General features: G+C 56.8%; 2 protein-coding genes across 5 annotated transcripts in view; one reads left to right on the top strand and one right to left on the bottom strand.

Moving 5' to 3' along the window:
• The first annotated feature begins 149 nt into the window (after positions 1–149).
• CIB1 (calcium and integrin binding 1) lies at positions 150–3,208 on the top strand. 3 transcript variants are annotated; one of them, XM_040969500.1, is made up of 7 exons: positions 150–270; positions 389–423; positions 1,196–1,304; positions 2,179–2,329; positions 2,428–2,546; positions 2,623–2,711; positions 2,958–3,208. In XM_040969500.1, exons 1-7 carry the CDS (start codon positions 220–222, stop codon positions 2,977–2,979), a joined length of 576 nt encoding a protein of 191 aa, XP_040825434.1. In that variant the 5' UTR covers positions 150–219; the 3' UTR covers positions 2,980–3,208. The 3 variants fall into 3 exon arrangements, with proteins under 3 accessions (XP_040825434.1, XP_040825435.1, XP_040825436.1); XM_040969501.1 differs by having other exon boundaries at positions 160–270; positions 2,194–2,329; XM_040969502.1 differs by lacking the exons at positions 389–423; positions 1,196–1,304 and having other exon boundaries at positions 166–270.
• A 2,091-nt stretch (positions 3,209–5,299) lies between these two features.
• Positions 5,300–18,773, bottom strand: part of SEMA4B (semaphorin 4B) — a 31,980-nt gene continuing 18,506 nt past the window's right edge. Inside the window, exons 3-15 of one of the 2 annotated variants that reach the window (XM_040968680.1) lie at positions 14,437–14,600; positions 14,282–14,344; positions 12,922–13,020; positions 11,926–12,037; positions 11,571–11,684; positions 11,289–11,440; positions 10,333–10,514; positions 10,072–10,222; positions 9,201–9,411; positions 8,995–9,110; positions 8,661–8,827; positions 7,287–7,342; positions 5,300–7,128 (exon numbers count right to left, since the gene is read on the bottom strand). In XM_040968680.1, the coding sequence (XP_040824614.1) occupies positions 6,356–7,128; positions 7,287–7,342; positions 8,661–8,827; positions 8,995–9,110; positions 9,201–9,411; positions 10,072–10,222; positions 10,333–10,514; positions 11,289–11,440; positions 11,571–11,684; positions 11,926–12,037; positions 12,922–13,020; positions 14,282–14,344; positions 14,437–14,600 (2,360 nt within the window). In that variant the 3' untranslated portion in view covers positions 5,300–6,355. Of the gene's footprint in view, positions 7,129–7,262; positions 7,343–8,660; positions 8,828–8,994; positions 9,111–9,200; positions 9,412–10,071; positions 10,223–10,332; positions 10,515–11,288; positions 11,441–11,570; positions 11,685–11,925; positions 12,038–12,921; positions 13,021–14,281; positions 14,345–14,436; positions 14,601–18,773 lie in introns of both variants that reach the window. The other variant, XM_040968679.1, reaches the window with a different exon arrangement.

Below are 18,773 nucleotides of genomic sequence, written 5' to 3'. Positions count from 1 at the left end.
CCCCGCCCCGGGCCCCGCCTCCGGGAGCCGCCGGGAGCGCCGCGCTGCGCGGCTCGGCGCCGCTGAAAAGCGTCAGGGCGCTTTAAGGAGGGGCGGGCCCGGCGCCGCAGCCCCAGGCGGTTGCCGCGGGGACGGGGCGGGGACGCGGCCCGAGGGCGGAAGTGAGAAAGTTGCCGGCGTCCCGCGGAGAGCCGGCGGAGCGTTGCGCGCGACGCGGCGATGGGGGGCTCGGGCAGCCGCTTGTCCAAGGAGTTGCTGGCCGAGTACCAGGTGCGCGGGGCGCCGTTCCCCTCGCCCCGCCCCGGGGAGCTCGCGTACGGGGCCTGCCTGCTGCCGGGGGGCGGCGGGGGCGGCGGCCCGCTGACCATAATCGTGGTTTGCCTTCCAGGACTTGACGTTCCTGACCAAGCAGGAGATCCTCCTGTAAGTGCCCACCTCCGACTGTCGTTCCCAGGGGACGACCTCCCGGAGGGGGCAGCGGGCCTGGGGTTCGTTCGAGGGGCAGCCGCGGCGCCGGGCGCCGGTGTCCGGCCTGGCCGCCGCCTACTCCACTCCGTGTTCGGCCTGGCCTCGTCTTCCTCCTCCACCCCTCGCACCTTTGTCTCCGCGGAACCACCTCGCAGGCCCCAGGAGGAGCTGGGCGCCCTTTGACCCCCGGCACCCCGGCTTCCGCGTCGCGGAGTTGGGGCCCCTGTCCGGCGGGCTGTTCTGGGAGCAGCCCTGCAGAGCCTGGCTCCCTCTCTTCCCAGCAGCTGCACCTGCTGGATGCATTAGCCGTTAACGCTTCGTGAGCCCAGTGGCCACCCGCAGCCCTTGGAGGGGCGACTCACCCAAGACCAGGCGCTAGGACTGGAGGCAGCTGTCTCAGGCAGGAGGCTTCCTTTAGATCCTGTGTGGGGAGAGAACAAATTAGGGTTTGGCTCCTTTCTTCTTCAGGGTCAGATTCTGGCTTCCCCTCCCTACTCAACGAAATTTCCAGCCCTCCCAGTCCCTGTCTTATGTCAAGCACAGTGCCTGGCCCGCAGTAACCGCCTCAGCCGATGCCTACTGTATTGGGGTGCTGGGGACGCGGCTCTACCCAGCTCACCCTTACTGTGTGATGTGGGCCGGCTTCTGAGCCTGTTGACAGTGGCAGCAGCCAGGCAGCAGGCAGGGAAGAGGCGTAAGAGCGCCCACCTGTGCCCCTTGTGTCTAGAGCTCACCGGCGGTTCTGTGAGCTGCTCCCGCAGGAACAACGGAGCGTGGAGGAGTCGCTGCGGGTGCGAGTGTCCTTTGAGCAAATCCTCAGCCTTCCCGAGCTCAAGGTGCGTGTCCCTCACCCCTTCCTGAGGCTCACCAGCCTGGACATCAGGGGATTGTTGGCCCCCATTCTGCGCGCTCTTTCTATTTAGGTCTAACTTGCACGGAGTAGGGCTGGGAGAGGCTTTACCCCAGTCACCCGGCAGAATGATCTAGAACTTATCCCATGGGGAAGTCTAAAACACCCTCTTGGAGTTTGAATAAAATGGTAGACATGGAGGACAAGCTGAGCAGGCCAGCTGTGAAAGTTTGTACATGCGAGGACCTGACCTGGGGCCCGACACCCAGTAGTTCAGCAAACTGTCTGTGTTTGAACATAACCTGCCTGGTGGATGGAATAAGTGAAGTCAGCTTGGCTTAGAACAGCAAATACTGCAGGTTCTAGGAAGCTTCAACAGTCCTTCAGAGAAGCAGCAAATGGGACGTGGGTCCCTGGAGGGAGGGAACGAGCTGGAAGAGCAGTGGAGGGGGGCTGTTAGGTGCTACAGTCAGTGCTGGTGTTGTGTGGTATGAGACAGGGACCCCAGCTTTCCTAATTGCTACAAGAGTCCGCAAGTTCCTAGGATGCAGACATGATTAATGTTTCTATCAGCTACCTTGATTTGATCTGACAAGTATCAGACACTCAAAACTTGATGTCCCCAGGCAAAAGAAAAGCTAACCTCTCATCTCCCTTGCTCAACTCGCCACTGCCTTCCTTCTCTGCCTCCATTTGTATCATCAACGAGCCACCCTTGGGTTAACTGGGGGGCCATCCCTGTGCTATGCACAGCCTTGCTGGGCCCCCACAGTGCTCCGTGCTGGCTGCCACAGTGTGGGTGCTGTGGTCTACTCCCTGCCCTGCTCCCTCTAACCGTGTCCGTAACTCTGTCCCCCTAGGCCAACCCCTTCAAGGAGAGAATCTGCAGGGTCTTCTCCACATCCCCAGACAGGGATAGCCTGAGCTTCGAGGACTTCCTGGACCTGCTCAGCGTGTTCAGTGACACAGCAACCCCAGACATCAAATCCCATTATGCCTTCCGCATCTTTGGTAGGGACCCTGCAGGCTCCTGTGATGAGGCAGTGGGGGAATCCTTGGGCACCTGCTGACCACGGCCTCATGGGGGCTCTCCTGGCTCTGTGTCACAGACTTTGATGATGACGGAACCTTGGACAGGGAAGACCTGAGTCGCCTGGTGAACTGCCTCACAGGCGAGGGTGAGGACACACGCCTCAGCGCCTCCGAGATGAAACAGCTGATCGACAACGTGAGGCCCGGTTGGTGGGTCAGGGAGGTTTGGGCTAGGGTCCAGGGCTGCCCCCCTGAACCTCTCCCCATCCCAGATCCTGGAGGAATCCGATATTGATCGGGACGGGACCATCAACCTGTCTGAGTTCCAGCACGTCATCTCGCGTTCTCCGGACTTTGCCAGGTCTGGTCAGCCCCACCCCAGGCTCCCCGCAGGCAGCAGCTGGGGATGAGGCGTTGTCACGAGAAGTGAAACATGGGAGAGGAGGGCCTTACTTGTTGGAAAGGCCTCAAGAAGGGACACCAGCAGGGCCACTGCCCCTCCTGAAGACAGCAGTTTGTGAGGGCTGAGAGGGTGGGTAAACTTGAGCTTGCTCCTACCCTCCATTTGCAACAGAAACCTAACCGCCGACCCCTCCCTCTTGTTCAGCTCCTTCAAGATTGTCCTGTGACAGCAGCCAAAGCACCCAGCACCCTGTCCAAGCACTCTTCTGTGGTGGAGCTGCAGCCCCAGGGACACCTGTGGTGCCAGGGCCGGCCACGCTGGCCCAGCTGGAGCTGGCACTAGCAGTCTGGGCCCAAGCAGGGGAGTGCCCTCCTTGTCAGGGCCCTTCCCCTTCTCACTGCCATTGTCGATCGCTCTGTTTCTACTAATCAGTAATAAAGGTTTAGAGGTTTTGATCCCTGTGTGCAACACTAAGAACGTGGGGCAAGGAGCCTTCAGTCAAACTAGGAATTGGGGACCTTTTTAGAAGGGGCCCCAGCTGTAGGTAAGAGCCCAGGTTGCCTTGTGTCCAGGCAAATATTACACTGCTGGGAGAAAAGCAGCTAATAGCTGCCAGGCATCCTAGGCCTGGTTCATGTCAATTCTGTTACTATTTCCAATGGGCCAGGAAACTTTGCATGCCACTGAGTGGTAGCTGCTGGCCTTCCGCACATACTCCTACATATACCAGCTAGTGTACCACCCACATCCCTTAGGGGGAACTGCAGATTGCCTAGGGAGGGAGCCTAGGGACATGTTGCGAGTGGGGGCTGCCAAGGGCATCTTTGACAAGTGAAGGACGACTTTGGGGACTTCCATAGACCAGGCCACTCTAGGTAGGTGAGGGAGCTGAGACTGATTTAAATAGGGGGAACTAGAGGTTGTCTGAGACAAGCAGATACCTGTCCACCTGAGCTGGGCTAAGTAGCATTGTCTGCCACCTGCTGGCTGGAGCTGATGAGCACGCTTGGCTGGACTAGACCACAGTACCTGCCTACAAATGCTGGGGGCCACGTCACGCTGGGCCGCAGTACCCGCTGATACATGTGTGGGCCAGGTCTCAGGGCAAGCCAGGCTGAGGTAAGTTGCAGCACCTGCTGGTGAATGCCGAGGCTGGGTGTGGGTCACCTCAAACTGGGCTATAGCACTCACCAGCAAATGCAAGACCTGGGGCTGGGAATGGTCTGAATAGGGAAGACTTTCAGGACTCCTCTGTTAGGATGAAACTCCCACTGCTGAGCAAAAGCAAGGGCTGGGGGGCGGGCAAGACTGGACAAGGGGGCAGTGCTCACTGGCACACGTGTGGGCCAAGTTGGACTGGGGTGAGCTGCAGCACCCACGGGTGTGCATGAGAGCTGAATGGGAAGTGTGTTGGTCAAGGCTAGACCACAGCACGTCAGCATAAACAAAAACAGGCTGGAGGAGGCCTGGTGGAAGTTACTGGGGTCACCCCGAATAGGCCATGGCATTAGCTAGTGTGCTAAGCTACAGCATCTGTGTGAAATGAAGCAGCTGCATCCACCAGTGTGAGCATTGGTTGCTGCAGGTGATGGACCAAACCTGACCCTACACTAGCTGGTATATGTAGGAGTCAAGTTTGAGGTCACCCCAGGTGACTGTTCTTGGGGGACTCCCCAGCGGGAATGCTGGACTCAAACCCCAGCCAGAGGGAAAATCACAGAATGTAATCGTCCAGTTTTGGAGTGCATGTATTGGGACTGGGCCTCCTCAGTTGCTGATGATTATGCAGCAAACATCAAGTCCAGCTACCCACCAGGAACATGACAGCCAACTCATCTAGGCCAGCAGAGGATGTCAAGTGCCATGCCAAAGGATGGAAAGCACAACAGGTTGGACTATTTTGCTAGACAAGCTTTGTAGCAAGTGTGTGGATGCACTCAAGGTCAATCATTAGACCTTGGAAAGATTTCTCAATGCTGGTGCAATAAAATCAGTGTCGTCTCAGGGCTGTCAAAACCACTCAAGAGGGCCTGGTGGCGTGGCCTAGTGGCCAAAGTCCTCACCTTGAACACACTGGGATCCCATATGGTCGCCGGTCGCCGGTTCTAATCCCAGCAGCTCCACTTCCCATCCAACTCCCTGCTTGTGGCCTGGGAAAGCATTTAAGGACGGCCCAAAGCCTTGGGACTATGCACCTACGTGGGAGACCTGAAGAAGCTTCTGGCTTCAGATTTGCTCAGCTCTGGCCATTGGTGGCCACTTGGATAGTGAATGGGGATATAAGACCCTCTCTGTCTCTCGTCCTCTCTATATCTGACTTTCCAATTTAAGAAAAAAAAAATCTTAACAAAAATTAAAAAGGGCATTGGGAAGTTTAGCTGGACCCCAGCTCTCAGCCCCATGGGAACAGTGTTGAGTTCAAGGAAGTAACACAGGTATGAGGGGTATGATAGTGGTCTTGGGGGCAGAGGACACAGGCATGTACCCTAGTGATTTAAACCAGTGCATCTCATAGTGGAGTGCTGGCTCAAGTCCCAGCTCCTCTGCTTCACTTGAGCTTTCTGTTAGGGCAGTGGGGAGCCCCAGGGCCAGCACCCCAGCCATGAACACCATGTTCTCCCTTGGTTGGCTCTGAACCACTGTTGCCCTGTGAGCTCAGAATTGGACTAGCTTTGGAAAGCACCAGGCTTACAAGGAGGAAGGGCTCAGATTCAACAACAATTCTTCAGATTTTACTAAAAAAGAAAAAAAAAGTAAAGTGCATCTTAATTAAAAAAAATATAAAACCCACGTGAATTCAGGCTCCCCATGTTTGGCTGGGCAGTGTCATATCCCTTGAAGTGGAGGGCAGGTTGAGGGGCAGTGGCAGGGGAGAAGGGTGAGCAGGAGACAGGGAGGTGCCTGGCTTGGATCTGAAGGAGTGGGGAGAGGGCCACAGGGAGGTGCCAGACCTGAGTCTCAAGAAGTGGTAGGAGAGACAGATGAGTTCCCCAGCAGGGAGGCAGGCAGTTTGCTCCCTGGGATACACCCACAGGAAATGCTGTAGGTCCCCCACCTTCCCAGGCACAGGCTGCCCTCTCATGTAGCTATAGCCTGATACAGGCTGGAGAGGTCCAAAGGTGGGGGGGGGGGCCTGCCCTGTGGTTCTGGTCCAGCCCTCTGCTTCCTGAGGTGAGATGCTGGTGGCCAGGAATGTGTCCTCGGCCGGCTGGCAGAGCCAGCCCTAGAGCTGTGGTGACACAGCAAGATGGGGCAACAGGCTAAGGCGAAGGGTCACCAGCTCGGTCCCCAACAGTCATTTTGAACTGCCTGCCGCCTCTGGAAGGCTGGGAAGCAGCCCAGCTGTGGGCATAGCTGTCCGTGTCTCTCCCTGATTTCACATTTTCGATTTTGTTTAAACAAAGGGCTCAGTTCACACGGAGTGCTTTTCTGCCACCTGGGCAGATCCCCTCTGCAGCCAGAAACTTTGGCATGCCTCTCTGTGTGGCAGGGCCAGCAGCCAGCTTGCTCCAATGCTCCCAAGTGCTGGGCATGTGGGCCCAGGCGTGCTGCAGGGTCAGGTCGCCCCCAAAGCCAGAGGGACTTCTTCCAGAAGTCAGCTGTCACACTACGGAGTCCCGGATCTCTGAGCCCAGGCGGACCCGCGGACGAGGACACACGGGCGACACCTCCACGAAGCTGTCCTGAAAGCTGAGCGGCCTCTTCTCAGACTCCGTGAAGACCCGGGGCCCTGGGGAGCTGTCAGATAGGGCCTGGTAGCCACGGTGGTCCTGGGGCAGGCTGGGTGGGCCAACACCATTGAGTGGCCGTGTCTCAGGGGGCAAGGCCCCAGTATGGGCTTTGGGGTGGACACTGGCACACTCGCCCTGCTTCAGGAAGGCCTTCATTCCATCTCGGTGCCGGTAGAGGAAGAGGAGGATGAGGAGGATCACTACCAGCACAAAGAGCGCGCACATCACCAGGAACTCATTCCAGTAGGACTTGTTGGTGCCCCAGCTGGCCTTGCCAGCCGCGGGGGCACTCACACGGGACGTGTTGATGACCACAGGCACGCTGCCACTCTGCTCCGTGTGCTCGCCAGCTTCGTCTTCCACCTTTGGGCAGTAGCTGGCCACCAGCTGCTGGAAGCCCCGTTCCACTGACCAGCACTCAAAGCGCCCCACTGCCTGCCGGCTGCCCACCAGCAGCAGATCCCCTGTGGACAGCACGCGGCAGGAGGCTGAAGAGTTGACGGGGACACCATCGTGCAGCCAAAGTCGTGTGGCCAGGTTGGAGAGGAGTGGACAGGCCAAGGTGCTGACCGTGTTGGGCTGGAACTGGACACTCTCACAGGGCTTCTTGCCTGCAGGCACAAAAGGATCAGGATAGGGCAGGCAGGTGCCCAGGGCAGCCCCACATCAGCCCACCTGCAGCTCCGGGAACCTTGGACTGGGTGAGGACTCACAGGAAGAGCTCTGCCACCCTAGCGGATGGCCCAGCTTCTTGTCTACCCTCCAGGGGACATCTCACCTGCTTTTGGTGAAGAGCGGGGCATGGCTGTGTTGCAGAGGTCCTTGGCGTTGGCCCCCTCTATATCCTGGAGCCAGGGCCTGAGATCAAGAGAATCTTGGATAAGCCAGGGAGCCCCAGAAGCCTGCACACCGTCACATTTAACATGAAGGACCCCAGCCTCACTGGGTCTGAGTCAGCCTCCTCTGCTGCCATGCTGCCAACGAGAGATCTCCCCACACAGAGCCCTCCCCATCACAGAAGTGGCAGATGCCCTGGCCAACTCCCCCAGGATGCACACAATAGTCTCTTCCTTAGCAACAGCCACTATGAGCTCCATTAGGACACAGTGGGGTACACAGTTTGCCCAGCAAGCAGAGGGCCCAGGCCCAGTATTTGGCTCTGGCTCCTGAGTTCTACACAGTGTGAACCCAGAGAGGCAGTGAGGGCACCCCGACAAGAGGTCAGCATGGAGGTCAGGGCTCTGGGATCCAAGCCCAACCACTGAGGCCATCATAGGGCATGACAGTTCTGTCTCACATAAATAAAATCTAAGCAATTGTATATATTTATATTAGTAAGTTTATTCCTAAAATAGAAACTAACTTTTAAATACACGGAAAAAGAGAGAAGCTCAACTGAAAGTCAATATAAAACTTATGCATGACTGACCATCTAGTGATGGTGATGGCGCAGATATGCACACAGACGAATTTGTGTGTAAAATCAAGGAAACCACGAATGGCAAAGATTCCATTCTTAGCTAAAATACACAGACTTGCATTTACTTCACATGCGTATAGAAGAACCAATGTCATCACGTGTTCTAGGTGGTAGAAGCAATCACTGTGGTTTGTGTTCACCCTATTCGCTTTTTGAGATTTGTGATTTTGTTTTTTAATTTGAAAGGCAGGGTTATAAAAACAGAGGGCTCTTCTATCAGCTGATTCACCCTCAAAATGACCACATGGGCTGGCCAGGCCAGCCAAAGTCGGAAGACAGGGCCCAAGCGCTTAGGCCATCCCCCGTTACTTTCTCAGGCATGTTAGCAGAGTTGGATCACAAGTAGAGTGGCCAGGACTCAACACCAGTGCCTATATGAGATCCCAGCATGGCAGGCAGCAACTTTACTCGCTGTGCTACAGTGCTGGCCCTTGCCCCATTTTCTACATAAGCATTTTCTAATCCACATGGGTTTGCTCATGGGCTGTTCCACTGCTCTCGCTGTTATGGAGACACATCTCCAACGCCTCTCAGCTGTGAGAGTCATGTGCCCACAGCACAGGTGGGTGAGGTAGGCCTGTTGCCTGAATGAATACTTTACAGCATGTATGTAAAGTAGGCAGGGAGCTGAGGGCAGGTGCCCTGGGATACTGGCTGATGAACAGAGGGGCAGGAGGGGAACCTGGGGGCTCTCACCTGGAGTCCAATTCTGGCTTGTGGAGACTGATGTGGTTGCAGCTGGAGCCATTCCAGGCGCAGTAGGGGTCCCGGGCGAGGAGGCAGTCCCCACAGCTCTGGTAGAGGCTGCAGTTGGCCAAGGGCACTTGGACCACGCCTGAGTACGAAGCCGCATACAACAGTCCCTGTGTGGCCACAGGCCAAGGTGAGAGGTTGGCACAAGCTCTGGAGCCAGTACCCAGGCCACATCCCAGGGGCCTCCACTGTCTTCCTGCACCCCATACCATAGCTTGGATTCCTTCTTTCTACCCTGCTGAGGTCAGGGGAACATGAGGCTCCCACTGCAACTCACCCCATGCTTGTCCAGGAGCAGGGTCTGCACGGGCTGCCCTGGCTCGAAGACCTGTAGCTCCTCAATGACATGCACCTGTGCACCCACTCGCACTGCCTTGTGCAGCCGCCCATCACCTGCACCAAGAACAAGCATCAGACCCAGAGCAGTTGCCACTGCTTGTGACCTCCCTGCTTTTCCCATGCCGCCACGCAGTTGGCACTCACTGGTCCCCAGGAAGAGGACGTCGTAGGTACGGTTCAGGCCAGACACATGGTGGATGGCCACCCGCTGGTAGCGGGCCTCGGGCTGCAGCAGCAGCAGTTGGCTGCGCACCTTCCCATCCATCAGAAAATGGTCCTTGAGGAAGTTGAGCACACGGTCTGGGAGCTGCAGGGATGAGTTGATCTTCTTCTCGCGGGCACTGTTGGTGATACACTGCAGGGGAAGGTGGCAGCATGAGGCAGCAGGCGGGATGGGACCAGTGTGCTCTGTGGACTGCATGGGGAAGTGTCCTGGCAGCCACAGCACACGTTTTGCCATCGTGGAATGGGGAATGGGAGCGGCAGCAGTGATCTGAAGGCCTGAAGACAAGGGTGTCCACCCAGGAGCACTTTCTCACACACAATGGTGTGTAAAAGTGGGAACCCCTCTTTCCTGGTCCCTCACATTCCTCCACCAGCCCACCTGGGGCAGTGGGCATGGAGCCCCAGCCAGTTGGTACACCTGCTCAAGTGTCTGTTCGAAACTGACGTTGAGTGACCCTACCCCAGTGTGGCTTGGAGCTGATGCCACTCCCACTGATCCAATCTCGAGGGTGGCTAGCTCTCTCCAGGGGCCCCAGAAGTTATGTTGGCCACCCTGACACCCTCACTCTCCTGTTCCCTCTGGCTGCTGCCTGCGACCCCTTCCCAAAGACACCACCAGTACCCACGCATGTCCTAAGGTCTGTTTCAGGGGAGCCTGCTAGGCTGGGAGGACAGGTGAAAGCAGTGGTCACCTCACTAAATGAATAGTCCCTCCTTGGGAGACGGGGCGATCTAGGGAACAAAACCAGGACTCCAGTAGCAGCCCCAGGGTGCGGAGCCAGGCACGTACCGCTCCAGGCCGGGGCGTAGGCACGGAGTGGGTCACGGTGTACCACTGTTGGGTATCCCGATTCACCTCCTTGTAGAGGCCATTGAAGGCATTCTGCACGTCCTCCATGGTGAAGACACACACGGCAGAGCCCTCCGTGGTGCCTCTGTGCCTGTGACGGAAGCAGCTGATGAACCCTGGAATTCTTGGGGGTAAACCTGTGCCCAGCACCATGTCTCTTCCCACTCCCAGATGCTCCAGTGGGGGAGGAGGGGACTTTACCACTGGGAGGTGAAGACCCCATAGAAGAGGGTCTGGGGCCAATCGTCGGGACTGAGGCTCAGCGTGAACACATCCTGCAGCACGTTGAACGGGAAGCCGTCGTCGGGCCGTGAGCACAGCAGCTGTGCCTTCAGGAAGGATGTCCAGCGCTGCTGCAGCACCCGCTCGCCACCCTCGTCACCCTGCAGTGGGGAGGGCAAGCCATGGCCATGGGCTGCAGCCCCAAGGGAGACCACCCTGTTGACTCACCCCAGCTATGGCTCATGCAGGACACTACCATGAATGAGAGGCAAATGAAGCCAGCCAAAGCCTGGATACAGGCAGGCAGCATGCTCTGACGACATGGACCCCAGAGAAGCCAGGAGCAGGGGACTAGAACTACTGAGCAAGCTGGGGAGCGAGGGCACCCCAGTAGGTGAGTGGTGTCTCTCTCATGCACACTGACATGCCCAGGACAGCACCAGTGCTGTGGCCCAGGGCTACCACACCAATAGCTTGCATGCTATCCATCTTCCACTTGCTGATTCACTCATGCCCCAAATAGTTCCTGGACCAGGAACCCCAAATTCCATCCAGGTATCCCATGTGAGTGGCAGGGGCCCAAGCTCTTAAGCCATCACTGGCTGCCTCTGAGATCTGCATTAGCAGGGGCTGGAACTGGAAGCGAAGCTGGAACTGTGAATGGCCATGCCGTACGTTGGCCACCCAGAATCCCATAAGCCATGGTGCTGCGTCCCGCTTTATGTAGTAGGTGACTTGTGTGTAGTTTTTCTTGTTTTTTTTTTTTTTTCCACATTTTAAAGAAGACATTAGCAGCAGTATCAATTTAGAGCAGAGAGGAAGCCCACGAGCCCAGCTGCCTCTCATGGCACAGGTATAGGCGACCTAGCAGCTCAGGGCACAGGTGCAAGCTACCCAGCATCCTAGGGAGGCCCCCAGGGGCCCAGCCCCTTCACCTTGCAGACGCGGGCGATGCGGGACACTATGGTATTCTCGATGAACTCGAACTTCTGGCCGGTCTCACTGAAGAAGAAGTAGATCTTGTCGTCATCCCCTTGTAGGCTGCCCAGGCTCTCGGGGATGTAGGCTGAGGCCACAAAGGCTGGGTCTGCAGAAGATAGGGCATGGGCAGAGTGAGGCCCTGTAGGGGACAGTGCCCCTTACCTGGGGCCCTGTGGGTGCCCCCTGCCTGGTTCCCTCTGAGTCCCTGGGCTGGGTGGGGTACAGAAGCAGCTCACCTTGCAGCCAGTTGAGGGAGCTCTCCGTCTTTATGGGGCGCTGGCTCTGGCTCCGGGAGATGGCTGGGTCATTCCCCTGGAAGCTGCTGACTGTTCCGGTGTAGAGCTCGCCGTCTGCCAAGAAAACATTCCCGTGGGAAAGGCACCCCCAGTGCAGCCCCTTCCCCTGGCACACAGCAGCTCTGGCACTGCCTAGGCATAGACACAAGCAGGAACTTGGAAAGGCCAAAGCCAAGGGTGGCCCTCGAGGGTGTTGGCCCCTGGTGGTCAGCATGGCATGAACTCATCAGTGTGGGCCTGAGGACCCCTGCCCAGAGCCAGCTGACCCTGTGCACTTGCTGCGCCTGATACTCACCAACCACCAGGGCTGTGGACTTGAAGTTGGGGTCGAAGGGACAGCGGCCCTTGCCATCTTCCAGGAGGACACTTCCCGCCTGGTCCTGTGCCAGAGTGAAATTCTCCAAGTTCTGCAAAGGCGACAGGGTTGGGGGGCTAAGGGCATGCCGGGCAGTGGAGGAAAGTGCCAGTGCAGTAGCTCTGGGCGGGCACCAGAGGTTGTCCTGTGCCAGGTCTCTGGCCCTGCCCTGCTGTCTCCTGGTCCTGGTGGTCAGGGGCTGCACCCTCCCAAGCCCAGCCAGGAATGGACAAAGCTCAGAAAGCAATGTGAACCAGGAGAGTGACAGGATTCAGACTTGGGGTGTTTGGCTCCAAAGCTGGTGCCCCATCCATGGCTTCATGCTGTGAGGAAGGGCATGGTTGGGAGGGACGCCAGGAGCTGGATCCACATGCCCCTCGCCCATGACCTGTGCACCTGGTTCAAAAGCACTCTGGAGTGGGGGAAGTACTATGGTTCAACACGCTAAGCTGCCACTTGGTGTGCCCACATCCCATAGTGCAGGGCCTGGTTCAAGTCCTGGCTATTCCACTTTCAGTCCTAGGAGGCAGTGCACAATGATTCAAGGCTTGGGCCTTGCCTCCCACATGGAGGACTGGAGACGGTTTCTGGTTCCTGGCTCAGGCCTGGTGGGCATTAAACTAGGAGACTGAAGATTTCTCTCTGCCTTTCAAGTAGCCAAAAATAAACTTTTTTTTTTGTAATCATACTGTACTCCATAAAAATAAACAAGTGTGATGTCAACTAAAAACTTGAAAAGGAAAAAAAAAAAGCAAAATGGAGGACAAGAAGTTAGAAGTTAGATGTGACAGGAAGTCAGGAGTCAGATGGGGTCCACGTGCCTGAGTGACCATGAGCATTCCCCCATGCCTTCCAGCCGCCTCCAAGGATCCCCAAGGCTCTCCCATCCCCGCACCCCCTGCAGCTCCCTGGGGCAGGGTGGGTCTGAGCACTTACAATGTAGGTACACACGGGGCTGAAAGCGGCCGTGCCACAGGTGAACAAGTGGCTGCTGTTGAGTGGCAGGAGGATCTTGATGTAGTTTTGGCAGTCACGCTGTAAGGAAGGGCGGGCAAGGTGAGGCGCTTGGGTTCAGGTTCCAGCCCCGGTATACCACCAGGGGGTACTGCTAAGCCCTCTCTGCCAGCTCCAGGCCAGAGAAGAACTGAGCAACCAGGAGAGAGCAGAGGGCATGCTCAGCAGGGCGGGGGCTTGGCCTGAGCCGACTCTGGCAGGTCAGCCTCTTGTGGGGGTGGGTGGGCATAGGCTTCCACCGCACTGGCTGACATCTTCCACTAACATCCAGGGCAGGCTGTGCCACCCATCCTCCAGCCCATTCCACCCACGCCTACCCAGCAGGGAGGGCGGTGTCCCACCATTCCCCGCTTGCAACCTTTCAACCACCCCAAGGACTGAGGCCCCAGCTCTGTGGTCCACCCCGCCCCCCCGTTCCTCTCTTGCATGTGGAAACCCCGGTGATCACACCTTTCAAATCCAGCTGCTCCCCCCACCGACACTGCCCTGGATGGCATGACCCCCACAGCCTTTTGCCCTTCTCTGGCCAGCCTGACTCTGACCCAGATAAGGCCACGCCAGCCTCTCCACTCAGCCCCACATGGGTTCCCCCAGGTCTCTACGCCAAGGCCTGAGTGTCACTCCTTCTCCTTCACCTCCTCTAAATTGTGGCACTAATGACCCTTTGGTAACTATACATAACCTGGCCATCTTATGTGTTACTGTCGTAATAAATATTTTTCCTTTCCCGCAACTGTATCTCTGGTGCATGTGTGTACATGAGTACAGACTAGGTGCCCAGCAGGTGAGAGGTGGAGGCAGCCAGGACTAGAACTTGTGTGTGACCATGAACCCAGCCCATTCCTGCCTTCACCTTGACTGCCTCCAACTGGCTCTACTGGGCACCAGGAGGCCTCTGGGAATGGTGGGAGGTGGGGAGGGTTAATCCATGAGATGTGGATTGGAGCAGGCCCCCTGCTGCCATGCGCTGACCTCAACCAGACCTGCCCCACCTTCAGCCCACCCACTGCCTGCTCAGGCTGGAAGCTGACACCATGTGCCAGGTGCCTCTTAGCTCTCAAAATCCTCCCAGCAAACCCAGGGGCCCAGCAGGGATCAGACACATGAACCTTCCTGCCCAAGGTCATGGGGCGAGTAAACCCTGAGCAGACACCCACAGCAGGTGGGGCCAGCTCAGCAGCCCACACCCTTGCATCACACCTGGCTGAGGCTACACCCACCTGTTGCCAAGGCCTCCACCCCGTCCCTTCTGCAAGCCCAGTTGCCCCAGGTCCCGGCTCACCTGTGGGTCCTTGCCCTTGAAGCTGCACTGCTGTTTCCTGTCTGCATCCGCCTTCCACAGTAGCTGGGGACAGACGGGGAGGTCAGGGGGCAGGGGGGTGGATGAGGCACGGGGCCTCTCCCCTCTCCCATGGGCGTCTTCCCTATTCCTCTCACCTGCTGGTACTCTCCACCAGGAAGGAAGCTGAGACCACTACTGAGGGCGAAGAGGGCCTCTCGGGCGCCCACGTACAGCGTCTTCCCATCCTGGCTCAGCAGAAGGGCGGTGTAGTTGGAAATGTTCTCAGCTTCAAACCGGAGGACTGGCCGCTTCTCAGAGCCTAGGGAGGGGAGGACGGACATTACCTGGGCGGACCTTCTCACACCAACCTCCAGGTTGGACTGGCTCAAGCCAAGGCGGGTCAGCGGCAGGGCAAGAGGATGGGTTCAAGAAGGTGCCATCCTCCTGCACTGGAACATTCCTCAAGAGACAAATGCAGATGCAAATGGGGAGAGCAGCATCACTCGGAGTCACGTGCGACCGCTAACAATTGCCATCCAACCATAGGGAGCTGGGTGAGAGTAAGCAACAAGGCTGTTTTCCTGGGGATGCTACGGGGCAGCCCAAGATTACATCAGCAAGTCCAGAGACACACGAAGACCAAGCTGTGCGGCAAGGGCACAGTCCCTACAGGAAGCTTGCAATCAGCATGAAGCCATGGGTGTTGAGCACATGATATGACAGAGAAAGGAAAATACTCGCAGCTCTCCCCTGCGTGCCATGAGACGTGGGCAGAAGGCAAGGCCTCACAGCCTGCTCTGGCTGCACAGCAGCCACCTCCGGGGGCTGGGCACTCACAGCACAGACAAGCGCAACACATGGCAGCGGGCGGGGCTGTCATTATGGGAGCGGGGAGACTGTGACTTCGTCCTAGGGCAAAAGTGAACGGATGGCGGTGTCACAGCTTATGACTGCAGAATCCTGCCAAGGTCACCATCCACGGAAGTCATGGAAGGGGACCAGAGGGGCACATGGAACACCAACCAACCGGACCCACATGGGGGAGAGTGCAAGTGTTTAGTTTTTCACAACCAGCCCTTTAATACTTAATTTATGTGTATATATATATACGGATATATATATGTATTTATGTCTATAAACATGCATATGTATTTAAAATTTTAAATACCTCTTGTCATTGAGAAGTATGCAATAAAAAATAAACTGAGGCTGGCAATCTGGCATTATGGGTTAATCCTCCACTTGTAGCACTGGCATTCCATATGGGCACCAGTTCGAGTTCTTGCTGTTCCACTTCTGATCCAGCTGCATGCTCATGACCCAGGAAGGCAGTGGAGGATGCCTTCAAGTCCTTGTGTCCTGCACTCAGGTGGGAAAGCCGGAGGAAGCTCCCGAGTCCTGGCTTTGGATCAGCCCAGGTAGTGAACCAGTGGATGAAGATATATCTCTCCGATCTACCACCTCTGTTGACTGTCTTTCAAATAAATAAAACTTCAAAAAGATATGAATGGCTTACTACTAAAGTAAAAACAAAGGCTTGAAAATTACAGGGAAAAACACAAACACAGGAAAAAGAAACTCAGGAAAGCGCACAGTGAAGCAGAGAGCCAGGGCTGAGGACAGGGCCGTAAGCAGCAGACTTTTCCTGCTTCCCATGGCCATGGGTCTGGATGCTGTGACAAGCAGAGGGTGTACCTGAGCAATGTGAAAGACAGCGAGGAGAAAAGTTAAACGGAGAGCAAAACATCCACCTGTCTACCAGGGGCCCCGTTCATGCCTTGGGTGACTGATGCATTTGGAAAGCAATCAACTCGAGAATTCTAAACATCTGAGAAAAGCCCAAAGCAGTCCCGAGCAGTCCCACGTCCATCCTGGGGACCAGTGGGCACAGCTGAGCAAACAGCCTCACCGGCGGAGGAAGCGGAGGGGCAGCATGCCAGCCAAGCAGCTGTGGAGGTAGCATCAGGTGCACTCACACAGCAGGTGTCCAACGTACCCTCAGCCTCGTTCCACAGGGAGAAAGCAGTGAGACAATGAATGTTAGAGTCAGGAGCGGAGAGCAACACAGAGCCGGAGATGATGCCTAGATCAGTAAGGCAGGAGACGGGCACACGGACAGCTCGCAAGAGCTGTGCTCGCTTCCAAGCCTCCCAGTGGCCAAAGAGAAAAGGAAAACGGTGCTCCGCTGTCCAAGGGCAGGACGCTGACCAGGCTTCCTGGGCAGCTGGTGCTGCTGGAAGAGGCTAGGAAACCACCTGCCGAGACACGAGGTGGATGGTGTTTTGCACCAACAGGATGACATAGGCCCGAGGCCTCTCTGAGACCACCCCTCACCCTCCCACTTCTAAGGGGAGATGGCCACGCAAGTGGCCATCACAGGAGTTTGTGGGAAACATATGGGCTGGGAATTTTGTCACATAATGTACTCAGAGCTAGAAGTGAGAATGTAGAGGGCAGCATTACAACATAGCAGCCACAGCTGTTGCCTGCAATGTTGAGACTCCATGGTCAGAGTCCTGGTTGCTTCACTTCTTATCCAGCTCCTTGCTTATGGTCTGGGAAAGCTGCAGAGTGTGGCCCAAAACCTTGGGACCCTGCACTCATGTGGGAGACCTGGAAAAAGCTCCTGATTCCTGGCTCCTGGCTGTGACCTGGGCGTTTGCAGCTGTTTGGGGAGTGACCAGTGGTTAAGAATCTTTTCTGTCTCTCCCTCTATAACTCTGACTTTCAAATCAATAAATGTTCCAAAAAAAAAAAAAGGCTGCATTGAAGGTATGGAGGAAGTCACACCTTGCTGGAGGCCAGACTGTACTCCCAAAGCAGTAAGGTGCAAACAACTTGCTCCAAGGTGGCAGCACCCAGTAGGCATCTGCCTCGGGCTCCCTTCCCTCACCACCTCCCATCAGTGCTGTACCCCAGAGCCCAAGGCAAGCTCCCAGCACAAGGGTCCTCCCTTATTCCTCTGATCCATGGCGGCCTGGGCACCTAGGCACAGTGCTTGCTCTCTATGCTCGGAGCTGACAATCCTGGGGACTGGCCAGCAGCCTGACCTCAAGGTCCACTCCTCAATGGTGTCCTCGGGAGGCCCTTTGCCTCTGGTGGCTGTGATCTGTAGGTGATTGCTGAGCTCAACACGCACACAGGGTCAGGTGCTTGGCCCAATGATCAAGGGGACACCCACACCCTCCACCAGAGTGCTTGGCTTAAGTTGTGGTTCTGCTTCCTTGCTCCAGTTTCCTGCATGTGAGCATCCTCGCAGGCAGCAGGGGTGACACAGCAGCTCTGTGGGAGACCTGCAAGGAGCTCTTGGATCCAGACTCCTGCCTGGTGCACTCACAAATTGTGGGCGCCTAGAGAAAGAAATAACCAGTGACTGGTCATCTCTCAGAGAACGTAACTTACACAGAAAGAAGCTGGAGTGGCGACAGTCCAGGAGGCCACCTTCCCAAATCCCACCTCCTAGACTTCTGCAAAGCACAGGAGGGGTGAGGCAGGTCATCTGGAGAGATAATCACTGACCCAGGGCCAGCCCCCCCTGACAATCTGGACTGCTCCTCTCCCCAGGCATGGGGGTCTGAGCCAGGCAGTCCCCGACCACACTCTCCACACTGAGTGGAGGTATCAGGCAGGCCCCACTGTGGACATACCATGAGTATACCAGCAGATGCAAGTTCACAGGGTCTCCAAGATGGATGGAGTCCAGGGCCAGATACTGCCCGGGTCCATGGTCTTCTCACATCCCTCCACCTTTTCTGGAAGCCTGGGAGGGCTCCCTTGGGCCAGTGCTTTTCCACCCTAGCAGGAGGGGGCGTTTCATCTTGGCGGGTGCACAGGGCCCGCCCTTGGCTTCTGCCCAGTCAGTCGGAGAGATAAGCCCAAGGCCCAGGTGGCAGCTCAACCCTGCTGAGGCCCTGGGGAGGGCGTGGAAGCTTGGCCCGGGCCCGCGGCCAGCAGAGCTAGGCACTAGCTGTGTGCCACAGAACACACCACTTAACCTCTTGAAGCCTCACTTTCCTTATCTGTAAAATGGGGCCAATAATAGCGTTTGGCCTCACCTGCTTGTTATGAGAAGAAATGAGATTATGCACGTAAACAATAATATACATAATAACCTGCAGTTACAGGGTGCTTGCTTCCAAACAGCCCTGCACACGTCCTCCCCACGTGGGCATGGGGGCTGGCTCGTGACCAACACTCGGGCACCTCAGAAACAAAATCCCAAAGCCCTGCAGGAAAATCCAGCTAGGCAACAGGCGCTGGAGGGAAAGGGCCACCTGGAGAGCCGGCCCCTTCCCTTGGCCCAGCAAGCTAGACCCAGCTGGGATGGGGAGACATGGGGCATAGGTGCTGCTCTGTACCGAGTGGTGGTGTGAGTGGTGTTGTCGCCCCAGCACCCAGGTGCCTGGAATCACCTGCAGGGGGGCGGACTGTCAGGGCCTGCCTGTGCCCATGCCGTGTCTGTGTACACTGCTGCACAGGGCCTGCCCGTGCC

Source organism: Ochotona curzoniae, unplaced genomic scaffold, assembly GCF_017591425.1.
Source record: "Ochotona curzoniae isolate NIBS_2020 unplaced genomic scaffold, NIBS_Ocur_1.0 scaffold_4701, whole genome shotgun sequence".
NCBI classification, from domain to species: domain Eukaryota; kingdom Metazoa; phylum Chordata; class Mammalia; order Lagomorpha; family Ochotonidae; genus Ochotona; species Ochotona curzoniae.
This window is presented reverse-complemented; position numbering and strand designations above follow the sequence as displayed.